This window comes from Opisthocomus hoazin, chromosome 20 (genome assembly GCF_030867145.1).
Source record: "Opisthocomus hoazin isolate bOpiHoa1 chromosome 20, bOpiHoa1.hap1, whole genome shotgun sequence".
Classification (NCBI taxonomy): domain Eukaryota; kingdom Metazoa; phylum Chordata; class Aves; order Opisthocomiformes; family Opisthocomidae; genus Opisthocomus; species Opisthocomus hoazin.
Window position 1 is genome coordinate 4,766,258 of NC_134433.1, and position 13,534 is coordinate 4,779,791.

The 13,534-nt window shown below is 58.9% G+C and overlaps 2 protein-coding genes across 2 annotated transcripts; both read left to right on the top strand.

Moving 5' to 3' along the window:
• The first annotated feature begins 284 nt into the window (after window positions 1–284).
• Window positions 285–6,114, top strand: LOC104331517 (angiopoietin-related protein 6-like). The gene is made up of 6 exons (XM_075440505.1): window positions 285–473; window positions 1,005–1,081; window positions 1,587–1,696; window positions 2,087–2,230; window positions 4,324–4,386; window positions 5,486–6,114. Exons 1-6 carry the CDS (start codon window positions 285–287, stop codon window positions 6,112–6,114), a joined length of 1,212 nt encoding a protein of 403 aa, XP_075296620.1.
• Window positions 6,115–9,527: 3,413 nt separating this feature from the next.
• VPS37D (VPS37D subunit of ESCRT-I) lies at window positions 9,528–11,810 on the top strand. Its single transcript, XM_075440264.1, has 4 exons — window positions 9,528–9,650; window positions 10,162–10,333; window positions 11,043–11,125; window positions 11,251–11,810. Exons 1-4 carry the CDS (start codon window positions 9,528–9,530, stop codon window positions 11,728–11,730), a joined length of 858 nt encoding a protein of 285 aa, XP_075296379.1. The 3' UTR covers window positions 11,731–11,810.
• Window positions 11,811–13,534: the final 1,724 nt, after the last annotated feature.

Genomic DNA, 13,534 nt, shown 5'->3' on the forward strand with positions numbered 1-13,534 from the left:
GTCCCCAGCGGCTGTTGGGCGATGCCGACTCTGGAGAGAGTGATTTACGCCTGACGTTTGATTTCCATCCAGAGGGGGAAGGTCACCTGGGTAGTTACTTGGGAGTGCCCAGAGGATGCCGTTCCCTGGGGAAACCCTGACGGGGCAGCGGGGCAGCCAGGCGCTGTGAACTGCGGTCGTTTTAAGGCATTCGCTTATTGGCACCAAATTATTTGCTTTTCTTCTGAAGAAAGCTCTTCACCTTTGTGAGACACAGCCTCCATTGTCTGAGGACATCTCACTTGATGATGAAGAGCAAACAAGCCGTAAACCACCAGTCCGGTTGCCAACCCGAGGACAAGTGCTGCAGTTCAGGTCTCGTGCCTCCACCCCCTCAGCTGCTGAGCCCTATAACCTTCAGGCCGGACACCCCTCCGGCCAGGCCAGACCCGCTCGGCGTCCCGCTCCACAGGGTCCCCGCAGAGACGGCATGGGTGAGTGCGGGCTGGGCTGGGGTGAGGGGACGGCACCGCTGCGTGGGGCTGCGGCTCGCAGGGCACCCCAGCGCTTGATCTTCGGCAGGGCTCCCTCCGCCCCGCAGCCCGGCTGTCCCAGTGCTGGGTCCATTGCACTGTCAGGGCTCGCTGTGCCCTGGGCTGGGAGCTGGAGCAGGAGTCTGCGTTTTCTGCTGTTTTCAGGCTGTATCAGCGTAGCCCTGGAGTGCCAGATAGCCCACTTCACAAGCCTCATATTTACCAGACGTTCTTGGTGATTTTCATTTCTCCAAGTGAAGTATTAAATACCATAGAATAGAATAAAGATTTTTTTAGACACTCTTGCTTAAGGAGCGGTATTGAACAGGTGTGAAGGTCTGGAGGTTAGATGATCGATTGGGTTGGACTAGACGACCCACAGAGGTCCCTTCCAACCCCTAACATTCTGTGATTCTGTGAAAGCACACTGCTGTCCCCAGAAGTGCACGTGGGAGAGGCTGACTCTCTCCCCTGCATCTCCTTCCTACCCAGACCTTCCATGACCATTCATGGGGGAACAGGCCGGCAGTGGAGGGAACATTGCTTCTCTGGTGGCCTAAAGCAGAGATGTCTTTAAACACGCCTCTAAACACAAGTGTATCAAGACACTAAATAATATGTAGGAATTGAGAAACAAATCAGTTTGGACTGAAGTGTCTTTGAAAGACATTTGCTGTAAAACTGTAACCAGCACAAATGATTGGGACGACTCTGAGCATCCCTAGAAAGGGGTGCTTGTCTCTAGGGTGGCTGCAATCGCACACAGCAGTGTAATCTGCCAGGGTGAGCTGCATATGTCATACCGTGGGCAGATTTCCCCGTGGGCAGGTGTCTCCACAATGCCCCGCTCTCTAGGAATCGTGATAAACTTTCAATTATTTTATTTAGACTTAATATTGCAAGAAGTGTGCTGCTTTCCCTAGCTGCTCTGGACAAGAACAAAGCAGAGCAGCTGGCTACATATGGAAATTTTGAAGTAGCCATATAACCATGTAAAGGACATAATCTGCACCAGCCAGGCAGTAATTCCTGGAAGGTTCTGCTGCCTCTCTCAGTCATGCTGCTTTCATGCAGGGCAGAGAACTACACACAGACCTGCCCGGGGCTTGCTCCCACCCAGACGTCTGGGTTCTTACTGCCCACAAACCTGGACCAGAGGCAGGTGCAGTACCAGTTTACACGGTGTGAGTGTGTCATGGGAGCCTGATGGGAGCTGGGAGGAAAGGGGATTCCTCCCTCTGTGCTCACCCTGCTTGTTATCTCCAGCCCTGAGACCTGGGTTTTACAGAAATTTCTGATTACAGTCATTTTGCATTTGGGCAAGGTTTTCACACTTCTTCTGTCTCAAAAACCACCGACAGCAGCTGCCACCGCTAATGACTCCTGCCAATGAGTACATGAAGGCTCATCTAAATGAGTGAGTTGGGGCTTATGGCTCCAAGAGGGAGCTCTACGCGTAAATAATTTTATTTTCTTATTTCACTCTGCAAGTAAAGGAGTCAAATTGAAATCATGGCTCTCTAATGGAAAAGTGATGATCTCTTTCTTCTTTTCCCAATCTCTTCCCATTTCAGCTACCCAGCGCCTTTGCCTCCTGCTTTTCACCTGCCTGCTGGCCGTGGCAGCGTCTCTTCCTGCCTTTGACATAAAAAACTTGCATCTCCTCAATGGCACACTGGATGAAATTATGAATTTTCTCCCAGAGTCCTCCCAGCTTGGTAAGTATACCACTACAACAGGGAGTGGCCAAAAAGGTCACGTTCAGCCAGAGCCTACGCAGACCTCCACACCAACCTGAGCACACCCCTGTTATACAGAGGAAGGACTAAATACTGTTCTGTGTGTGGGTAGTGCCAATGCAATGTAGGCTGTCTTACTGGAACAAGAACCTCCTCAGAGTCCTCCTCTGCTTGTTGCCTATCTCTTCTCCAGTCTGGTGTGAAGTTCTTCTGCCCATAAGAGAGTCCAGTGGTCCAAAGCCCAGAGTTCACAGGATCCCAGGAGGAGGTACAGGTTTGGTCTCATTGGCAGTAAGACTGAGCCAGGGGTGTTCTGGGCCACAGGCTCTTCTTGGAGAAGTAGTGTTAAAGATGTGAAGGCAAATAATCAGTGTGTTTTCAGGACACAGAGAACAGTAGCCACCTCTGGAAATCACAAGGTCAGCAGTGAACTGAATTCAAGAGTGAATTAAATATAAAAAGGAACCAAGGGAGGTTACTACAAAGAACAGTGACACTGACAGGGAGCAATCAGCCAGGTGATGGCACAGGGTAACCTACAAACACAGGGTATATTGGAGCAATGAGGAAGCCTCTGAGAAACACTCCTGGCAGAAAACTGGGGGGCTGTGGGTGGGACTTGACATGACAGAAAGAGTCAGTTCCCTTCCAAGGGAGGAGGAAGAGTTCTTGGCAGAAAGGTTCAAGGTTCAAGTGCTTGATGCTGGTTTCACACCAGCCTTCGCTGTAAAGGTCAGTTGTCAGGAAACAGCCAACACGAGGGGAACCCGTGACTGAGGCAAGAGCTTGGGCTTCACCAAGAACACAAATCTGAGTAGAGAAAGGGGGTGTACTCTGGGCTTCAACTCATCTCTCACCCAGACCACTGGCATGGTGCTCTGAAAACACGAGCAGCATGAGCGCAAGATGGGTAAGCAGGGAGGCATGCCGGAGAAGACAGGCTAACACTAGAAAATCTTGACTTGTGATAAGTCCTTCCAAACGGATGGGAAGTGAAGGCAGAAAGGAGCAGGGGCAGACTGTGTCTTACAAAACAAACGTGAGTGAACAGCTTCATGCGGCTGTAGTGAAAGACAATGCCATGGTAGGAAAGGCCTCCAAACCACGTCACATGAGTGTCTCCCACTCCACAAAGGCTCAAGCCATCCACCACATTCACTGGTGGCCTTCAAGACCCATTTGGAGAGAGTCAAAAGGAAGAAAGGAGTCAAAAATCTTGCAGGCAGACTGTGTCTGGGAAAGCTGAAGAGCTAAATGTCTTAGCCCCAAAATCAGAAGACCATGGAGGAGGGAATGACAGTAATATTACAGTCTGTCTGCAGGAAAAAGTGTATTCTGGGTGTAGTAAGAGAAGGAATGGGCTTATACACAGTGCAAGAGGCTTAAGGTAAACACTTCATAAGGGCAGGGATAGGAAAGCATCAGCTGAAAGCAAAAGCGGGGAGCAGATATTTGAGGGTGTCAAAGGCCAGCAGCTGCAGGGTTAGGCATCTGCTTCAGAGAGGGGACAGGAATGCTTTTCGTTATTCCCTAAGCCTGTGATTCATTCCTTTGTTTTACAGCCGTCAGTGGATACACACAAGGCGTCCTTGCAAAAGAATTGCATGAATTCACTCTAAACCATCCTCTCTTCCAGCAACACCCTGCAAATTCCCTTCTGAGCCAGCTGAACAGAGCCCCTCTCCCAGCTCCTGATACCTGCACCAGTTCTCCTGTGTCTGCTCTCACGTTTCTCCCTCCGCTAATCCCTTTTCTTCCGAGTCCCTTCCTAACTGCTTCTACTGCACTTCAACAGCCATCTTTCCAGTGTTGCCACCACCATTTGGGGTCTTTCCCCCACACGGTGCGCCCAAATCCTCCTCATCAAGAAAGCATCTGCCCCATGCTAACATCACGTGAATTCCCTCGAACCACCAGCTGGCCGGTATCTGAAATGGTAAAGACTCTCTGGAACCAGAAGCAACAACAGAAAAACAGGAACATCATCTATAGAAGGTCATGCTCTCCCAGCAGGCATTTGACATGTCTACTCACAGCACTCACTCCTGTCCCCTCTGTTCTTGTTAATACAGATAATGGTGATAAACACATTCGAGAGGTCAGAGACATTGCTCCCCGCCCACCAGCAGGCCACAGTAAGTCTCTTCTCAAGGACTACATCTGCTCATAAGGTTGCACCGCTGCTGGGAGCCTAGAGGCTCGTGAAGAGCTGTCAGCCACCTTAGCCCATGTCCTACACGTGCACTGGCTTCTCCCAGGAAAAATGCTGATGTTGAGGTGCCCCAGCTCATAACCTCAGGGGAACTCTGTTACCAGCCATGTCTTGGACTCTGTAGTTGATGAGGATCTTTAGCATGGGGAATTTTCCACCCAAAAATCCTAACTAGAAAGTGATGATTTTGGGCCTTTGGGAAGTGGCAATTGATTATTTTCCTATTTTCACTATACAGTTGATGGGACGACTGGGTAAGACAGGAACCAATTGCGTTACTGAACTGACTGAGTCAGCATTAGCCCATAGGACCACAGGATATGGCTTCACTGAGTAGGAATAACCAGTAGCAGAGGTACTGGGAGCAGAGCAAGTCCCTTCCCAGAAGTGTGTAGGTGCATCCAGCTGTTTGTTGTACAAGGGGCTGACACGCTGGAGCATGGAAAGACCATAATCAAATCAAGCAAGTCAAGAAGTCTCTAAAGAGCTACTGGGGTAAGCCCAGAGAAAACCAGTGGGTTTGCCCTGTTGAGATCAGAAGGGCTAATTTAATTACTAGTAATATGGATGTCTTGATCACACTCTCTCCAGGGTTTCTGAGGTTACTATAATGCTGTACAGCCTCCATGTAACAGCGAACAACTTTATAACCCCGATTTGCATTTGTCTGTGTGGTAAAACATCACCTGGATGCTACACATAAACCACCACAGCACTGCACGGCTGGATCCAGCCTGGGCTAGGGTGTATTGTGTGCTGGGTGAAGGCAATATCCAGCTGGATCTCACCCATCCAAGACATTTTGGCGGTCTGTCCCCATCAGTTTGAATCCTGTCTCAGGAAGATATGAAGCCCAACTCTTGCGTTGATCATTTCGAGGCTTTGATTTCTTCCTGTAAACATGTGGCAGGAACACAGCCCAATAATGTGTGTGCGATAGGATACAGGCACAAAAGAAATATCAGGTGCTTTCAATGTCTCACTGTGTGGGATTTAATAACCATCTCTGTTCCCTGCCCCAGGCTGGCCCAAGGACTGCAGCGAGGTCCCCCGTGGCAGCCGCAGCGGTGTCTACATCATTCAGCCAAAAGGGCTCCACCATCTCGTGGTGTACTGCGAGATGAATGTGACCAACGGGGGCTGGACGGTCATCCAGAGGAACCAGAAAGACACACCGGTCACCTGGGCTGAGTCCTGGAGCACCTACAAGTACGGCTTTGGGAGCGTGCGTACCGAGTACTGGCTGGGCACCGAATACATCCATCAGATCGCCAAGCAGAAGGTCTACCAGGTCAGGTTCGTCATCCAGGACTCCACGGACAACACCAATTTCGCAGACTACAACCTCTTCAGTGTGGAAGATGAGTCCCACGGCTACCGGCTGAGGCTGGGCTCCTACACGGGGACCGCGGGCGATGCCATGACCTCGGACAACCCCAAGACCATGCATGACAACATGAAGTTCTCCACAAAGGATCGAGATCAGGACACTTACAGTAAGAACTGTGCCTACAGCTATGAGGGTGGGTGGTGGTACTCAGCGTGTTACTCTGTGCGGCTGAATTTCAAGGGCGGCATGACATGGGGCAGCCTGTGCAAGGGGAACTGCAAATCCTCCCTTATCCTCATCAAACCGGCTTCGTACTGTTAATGCTTCTGCCCCCTCCTGTCCACACTGGATGCTTTGTGAAGGCTCTGTGTGGCCAAAGAGCTTGAGCCTTCCTGGAGCAGAGAGAGGAGCCCAAGCGTAGCAGGGCTTTAGCAAAATGCCACTTGCCATTTCCCCTCTCTGGGTGCAGGCTCCCTCTCTTCTCAGCTCTTTTCCCCTGCGCTTGCCAATGATTCCTTGCTGTTATGTTCATAATCAAGAATTAAAAAATCAGTTGTGAGATTTGTGGATTCCACATGTACCTTCCCAGTGGGAGGAAGACACTCAGCCCTGGAGTGACTTTTCATCTGAGTTTCTTAGCTGCCTCCAGAAGTCACGGCAAACACAAAAGCTACATGCCACTAATTTCCATATACTCTGTGCCTCTCCACAGCATCTGGTGAAGCATCCCAATAAATTTACTTCCTTGAGCTCATTCTCCACTAACAAACGTCTGTTTGGTATCTCTGATGTGCTCCCACTGAGACCCAAGAAACCCCACATCAGCTTCTAGGCCTGGAGTCTTGGGGCTAGTTACGCTGAGATAAAGGACCTGCGACCTGCACAGGAGGGTTGAGAAGGGACCTGTCACGTGGGAGGACTCTTCCCACATCACCACCACGTCCACAGTCCGGGGTCAAAAGCTGTGGCGATGTCCTGGTGCCGAGGTCCCGCTCCCGCTGGCAGGCTGCGCCTGTCAAGATGTGTCACTGTCTGCGCAGCCATGCTTTGACCCTGCAGAAACACGGCTTCAAAGTCGTCAGTAGATCGGTCTGCTGTAACTAAGAAGCAGTGAACTTCAGTGTTAGGAATCGCCTGAATTAGGAGACACGCTAATGAGCGAAGAGCTCTTCACAGGAATGGGCTCACCATACCCAGGTTTCTGAGACCAGTTCAGGTGAACCTTTGCCAGGAAAGGTGTAGACAAAGCTGATGCTGTGAGGCTGCAGGACAAGGCCCCTACAGCTCCTCCACCCCACGACACTGTGGCACTGCCAGGACAGACCGTTAGAGAAGTGTTTTCACCTTCACAACCCATTTCTGGCTTTGTCTTGGGGCAGCACAGCAACAGCAGTGAGTTCCACCTCCAGGACCAAGAGCTAAGGGAAAACCCAGAGCAAAGCCCAGTGCTCACTGGAGCCATCCAAAAAGGTTTGAGAAGTTAGAAAGTAATGAAAGAAGTGAGCAGTGGAGGATCCCCGAGCCAGAAAGTACCTGACACTGCTCCAGAGAACTGCGCTGAGCACGGCAGAGCACGGGGGCACTGGCGCCTTGGGATGTCTGAGGAAGCGGAGAGCTCAGGGCTACTTCTGCTGAAAGCAGCTCGGGGTGAAGCAGGTTGCTCTCGCTCTCCTGAGAGCCGACAGCACCAAGCTCTGGGCCCCCCAGACCAGAGCACCGAGGACTGCTGGGACCTCAGAGCACAGCCCAAGCCTGCCACGCAGCAGGCACCACAGCACGGGGAGGGGGGCACAGGGCAGCACCACGACAGAATCACAGAATCACTAAGGTTGGAAAAGACCTCTGAGATCACCATATCCAACCATCAACCCAACCCCACCGTGCCTGCTAAACCATGTCCTGAAATGTCACATCCACACGGTTTTTTAATCCCTCCAGGGATGGGGACTCCACCACCTCACTGGGCAGCCTGGTCCTATCCCTGACCACTCTCTCAGTAAAGACATTTTTCCAAATATCCAATCTAAACCTCCCCTGACACAACTTAAGGCCATCGCCTCTCGTCCTGTCGCTGGTTACCTGGGAGAAGAGACCAACCCCCCTCACTCCACCCTCCCTTCAGGCAGCTATAGAGAGCCATGAGGTCCCCCCTCAGCCTCCTCTTCTCCAGACTGAACAGCCCCAGCTCCCTCAGCCGCTCCCCATCAGACTTGTTCTCCAGACCCCTCCCCAGCCTCACTGCCCTTCTCCAGACACGCTCCAGCCCCTCCATGTCCTGCTTGGAGTGAGGGGCCCAAAGCTGAACACAGCACTCGAGGTGCAGCCTCACCAGTGACAAGTACAGGGGCACGATCCCCTCCCTGCTCCTGCTGGCCACACCACTCCTGATCCAAGCCAGGATGCCCTTGGCCTTCTTGGCCACCTGGGCACACTGCTGGCTCCTGCTCAGCCGGCTGTTGACCAGCACCCCCAGGTCCTTTTCTGCCGGGCAGCTCTCCAGCCGCTCCTCCCCAAGCCTGCAGCGTTGCGTGGGGTTGGTGTGACCCAAGGGCAGGACCCGGCACTTGGCCTTGTTGAACCTCACACAGTTGGCCTCGGCCCATCGAGAAGCCGGCAGCAACGGGGGGACCTGGGGCTCTCTCCCAGGCCGAGGGGCTCAGCGGTGCCAGGGGCTCCGCAGGCTGCACGAGCACAGTGCCGAGAGGCGCAGGGTGAGGAGAAGGCAGTGGGAAGCGGGGTGCCCATGGCGTGGCGCAGCGCGGGACGCACGCGTGGAGGGCGGGGTGCACGGAGCGGGGTGCACGGTATGCACAGCGGGCACGGTGCAGGGTGTGCAAAGCGGGGAGCAGTGCGGGGTGCACAGCGCACGGTGCGGTGCAGGATACACAGAGCAGGGTGCGGTGCAGGGTGCGCCGTGCGGGGAGAGGGATGCATCGTGCGGGGTGCAGGGCAGGATGCACAGAGCGGGGTGCAGGATGCACAGAATGGGGTGCAGGATACACGTAGCAGGGTGCGGGGTGCGGGGTGCAGGATGCACAGAGCGGGGTGCAGGATGCACGTAGCAGGGTGCAGGGTGCAGGATGCGCGGTGCGGGGTGCAGGATGCACAGAGCGGGGTGCAGGATACACGTAGCAGGGTGCGGGGTGCGGGGTGCAGGATGCGCGGTGCGGGGCGCAGTGCGGGGGATGCACAGCGGGGTGCGGTGCAGGGTGCACAATATGGGGTGCGGGGTACGCGCAGCGGTGTGCAGTGCAGGACGCACGATGCGGGGAGCGGGATGAGCAGTGCGGGGCGCACACCGCGGGGTGCAGCAGGGTGCACGGTGCGGGGTGCAGGGTGCGCACAGCGGGGTGCGGGGCAGGATACACAGAGTGGGGTGCAGGATGCACAGTGCGGGGTGCAGGATGCACATAGCAGGGTGCGGTGCAGGATGCGCGGTGCGGGGAGCGGGATGAACAGTGCGGGGCGCACGGTGCGGGGTGCAGTGCAGGGTACGCACAGCAGCGTGCGGCGCAGGATGCGCGCTGCGGGGCGCAGGGTGGGGGGTGCACGGTGCGGGGCGCAGCAGGCTGCGCGGTGCGGGGTGCGGCGCGGGTGACCCCGCCGCGGGCTCGGCCGCGGCCCCTTTAAGGCCGGCGGGGGCGGGGCGGGCGCGGCCGCCGGTGGCGGGGGGGGGTTCCCGGTTCCCAGCTCCCGGTTCCCGGCTCCCGCCCGGTCCCGTCCCGCCCCGCCGCATGTCGCGGCCGCCGGCGCCGCCCGGCCCCGCGCCCGCGCCCGCGCCGCTCAGCACCGCGCAGCTCCGCGCCCTGCTGCAGGACGAGCCCCGGCTGCAGCGCGCAGCCCGCCTCGGCGGCAAGGTACGGCTCGGGGCGGGGGGGCCTCCCGCGACCACCCCCCTGGGTCCCGCCCGCCGAGCCCGGAGGAGCAGCGAACCGCACCGGCTGGGCGCGGGAGACCTCGGCTCGAGGGGCCCGGCCGGTGGCTGCCCGGGGGGGGGCCCGGCCGCTGCCCCCGCTGCCATGGGGTGGGGGGTGCCCCCCCCCCCGGCTCGGCCTCGACCCCCGCAGCTGCGCTGCGTCTCGGCCGCATTCCCGCATCCTTCCCCCGGCCCCACGCGTGGGCGGGAGGTGCGGGTGCTGCGGGGGGGGGCTGTCTCTGTGTCTCCGCTGACACCCTCGTTAGCGGGGGGGGGGGGGGGGGGGGGGGGGGCAGCTCTGCCGCGCTCGGGTGCCCTCCCGGGACTCAGACCCCTGCCCGGCACAGCGGGGCTGGGGACGGAGCGGGGGGAGAGGGGTTTGCGCGGACCCCCCCCCCTCCCCGCAGGCTGCCGCCCCCTCCCAGCGCTGACCCCCGCGTCCCGCCCCGCAGTTCCGGAGCCTGCAGCGGGAGCGGGAGATGCGGCTGGCTGCGAACCGCGCCCTGGCCAGGGCGAACCTCTCCCTGCGCCCGCGCCTGGAGGACGGGAAGGCTGCGCTGGCCATCAAGTACCAGGAGCTGCGGGAGGTGCGAGAGGCCTGTCGCGACAAGCAGCAGCGCCTGGGTGAGCGAGGCGGGACGAGGCACGGGCAGAGCAGCCCACGTTGCGATGTGAGGGCCCGGGTGGGCTCAGCACCCCCAGCCCTGCCCCGGGGAGATGGCCCAGCCACGCTCAGCAGCACTGGGGGTGATGCTGCCAGTGACACCGCCAGCCCTCGGCTGGGACCGATGCCGCGGTGGGATGCCGGTGGCTCCAGGGATCACAGAATCACAGAATGGTTGGGGTTGGCAGGGCCCTCTGTGGGTCACCCAGCCCAGCCCCCTGCCCAAGCAGGGTCACCCAGAGCAGGGGGCACAGCACCGCGGCCAGGCGGGGCTGGAATATCTCCAGAGAAGGAGACTCCACAGCCTCCCTGGGCAGCCTGGGCCAGGGCTCCGTCACCCTCAGAGGGAAGAAGTTCTTCCTCGGGTTCAGCTGGAGCTTCCTCTGCTTCAGTTTGTGCCCATTGCCCCTTGTCCTGTCACTGGGCACCACTGGAAAGAGTCTGGCCCCATCCTCCTGACCCCCCCCCTGCAGATATTTAGAGGCATTTCTAAGGTCCCCTCCCAGCCTTCTCTTCTCCAGGCTGAACAAGCCCAGCTCCCTAAACGTGATTGGGGGTGTTTCAGTTTGGGGGGGGGAGCTAGTGCTTGTGGGTGGGGAAGACCACAGCCCCAGCAGTGGGGGTGTCCGGGGGGAGGTCTGTTGGCAGCCCTGTCCCCCCCCAACACAGAGGCGTACCTGGAGAAATGGAGCCCGCAGAGCGCCCTGGGCCAGCTCCAAACCAAGCTTGATGCCTCCGAGGCAGAGTCAGAGGTGAGGCAGGCGAGACCCCCGCGCTGCTGCTCCTGCCAGGCCCTGGAGCAGAGGCCGGGGGGGGCTCAGCCATCTGGGCTCCCTCCTCAGTCCCATGGCTCTCTCGGCTTGATGCTGTCCCACAGGCACAGATAGAGCGGTTCCTGGCCCAGGACCTGCCCCTCGATTCCTTCCTGGAGTCCTTCTGCCAGAGCCGCACACGCTCCCACATCTGCCGGACGCAGCTGGAGAAGCTGCAGGAGCTGCTGCAGAGGAACCGGGCAGGCAGGGACCCTGTGGACCCCACGGGGTGCCCAGGAGCCCTGGCAAGCCCCGCGCCAGCCCGCCTTGCCCCGTTGCGGAGTGGAGTAGCCCCCAAAGCCTTCGATCTCTCCTACGGCTTTGTGCCCGCCTTTCTCATCCCCTCGGAGGCCGTCGTGCCCTTTGCCATCCCGGCTGCACCTCCCAGACACCGTCTCCCAGCCCTGGGACACCAGCCAGCGTCTCCCCGCTCCCAAATCCCCGGGCCAGGCTCACCCCTGCGCCTCGTCGGACACATCCCCCTGCTCAGCCCCCAGCCCTCCCGCCGGCACCAGCGGCTGCAGCGGGACCCTCCGCACCGGTAGCGGGGACGAGGGATGTCCCCACTCGTGGTGCGGTGCCTCCGCGGGGGCTGCGCAGGGGCACCCTGGCCGGGGGAGCATGCGGAGCTGGGTGGGTGGGGTGGGGTGGGGTGGGCACAGCTCCGGGGGGGCTGCGGCGTCTTTTGGGCGGGCGCAGGGTGCTCATGGGGGCATGGAGGTGACGGGGTGGGGTGGGTGCCATGGCCAGGCTGGGGGTCCTGCGCTTGGGGAGCTGCTGTGGGGAGGTCTCTGCATCCACGGCAGGAGGAGCAGCGGTGGGAGGTGGGGGCGGGGGGGTTGCGGGGCTGTGGGTGCGTTCGGAGGGGTGGGAGATAGCAGGGCAGAGGGCCCAGGAGCACTGGGCGCCGCGTGCTTTCTGAATAAAGGCTCTTTTCCACGCTCTGCGTTAGCCCTTGGCTCTGGCTGTGAACGTAGGGAGGGGATGGGCTGGGGGGAGGTGGTTGTGGGAGGATGCTTGCCAGGCTTGGAGGTGACTGGCAGTCAAGGAGGGTCCTCCAGCCTGGGGAGCTCCCAGACCCCGCACCCACGCGTGGCTCAGCCCGTCACCGCCCCGGGGAAGGTGAGAGCCCCTGCAAGGGGGGTGCAGGAGCCCACCAAGCGGGAGTTCCCCCCAGACAGACGCCAGGGACCATCTCCCGGCGGTCTGGCCCCACACGTGGCGAAGGCTCCTGGTAAGCAGAGCCAAGCCCTCTCCCCGTGGAGGGCTTTACCGCACGGCCTGCGTGCAGCCCTGCAGAGCTTTAGTGACCATTCCCCACCCGTGCCCTCGCACCAGCCCTGACTTCAGCCGCCGCTGGAAAAGGCAGCAGGAGGCCTGAGGTCACCCCGGTTCCTCCTGGGCTCCACTATTTCTTTCCTGAATTTCACGCAGGATGGTGGGACCAGGCTGGGGGGCACAGCCCTGGTTCCTCCAGCCGCAGCCCCTGGGGTGCTGATTCCCTGCTCTGGGCTGTCCCTTGTGTTGTTTCCAGCCGTTCATCTGGTTTCAGGCTCTTCTCGTGCTTTCAGCCCCTGTCTGGCTGTAGCATTTTTTTTGTGCTGTCCCAGTTGTCTGCCCACCCTGCAGCTCGGCCCCCTTCTGTGGACTGCTTAGAAATCACCCAAAGCACCAAGGGGCCCTGGCTACAAACCACCCCAAAATATGGACCATTGGCTTGCAGTGCCCGATCACCACCTCCACCACTGAGGGTACCCTGCCTTCACTGCCAGCTTCAGCCGTCACTGGTGTGACTGGGACATAACCAGTTAAAACAGGTTGAAGACTGGGATAGTTTGGGGACCAGCTGCTGTGGCTTTATGGGCAGGCAAGGACACGGTAGTCACTGGAATCTTTGGGGTTTCACACAGCACCTCCTGCTCTGCTGCGTCCCACCAGGCTCGGTTTGAGTTGCCAGAACACACGCGATGACTGCCACGCTCGGGCTCCGTGGCTCCCACACGCTGGGAGGAAGGACCGCAGCAGGCTGGCAGCCGCGGCACCAGAGCCTGGCTGGGCTCCTGCGCCAGCCCCGCGGGGCGACCCAAACCCGGGCAGCCAGGGGACCGCGCAGGGGCAGGCGGGAGGGCAGCTGGCCCGTGTGGGACCGTCCGTGCTGCGTCTGGAGCAGCTGGGGTGCGCAGGCAGCCCCGTCCTACCCCAAGTCCTGGGGTCCCCCAGCCCAGGGGCGGCACCGGATGCTGTGTGGGGTGACCAGAGCTGTGGGCGCAGCACGGGGAAATGCTCCCTGGTGACGTGCGTATGTCGAGCTACGCGGGCTCTGAGCACGCACACATAAGGGGTGGGGGG

Bases quoted from the DNA above. Each gene is read 5' to 3' on its own strand.
- LOC104331517 (XM_075440505.1), top strand. From the start codon at position 285: ATGATGAAGAGCAAACAAGCCGTAAACCACCAGTCCGGTTGCCAACCC. The intron at 474-1,004 runs GTGAGTGCGGGC...CTTCCTACCCAG, and splicing joins TCCCCGCAGAGACGGCATGG to ACCTTCCATGACCATTCATG. The intron at 2,231-4,323 runs GTAAGTATACCA...TTGTTAATACAG, and splicing joins CCCAGAGTCCTCCCAGCTTG to ATAATGGTGATAAACACATT.
- VPS37D (XM_075440264.1), top strand. From the start codon at position 9,528: ATGTCGCGGCCGCCGGCGCCGCCCGGCCCCGCGCCCGCGCCCGCGCCG. The intron at 9,651-10,161 runs GTACGGCTCGGG...CCCGCCCCGCAG, and splicing joins CAGCCCGCCTCGGCGGCAAG to TTCCGGAGCCTGCAGCGGGA. The intron at 11,126-11,250 runs GTGAGGCAGGCG...GCTGTCCCACAG, and splicing joins CCTCCGAGGCAGAGTCAGAG to GCACAGATAGAGCGGTTCCT.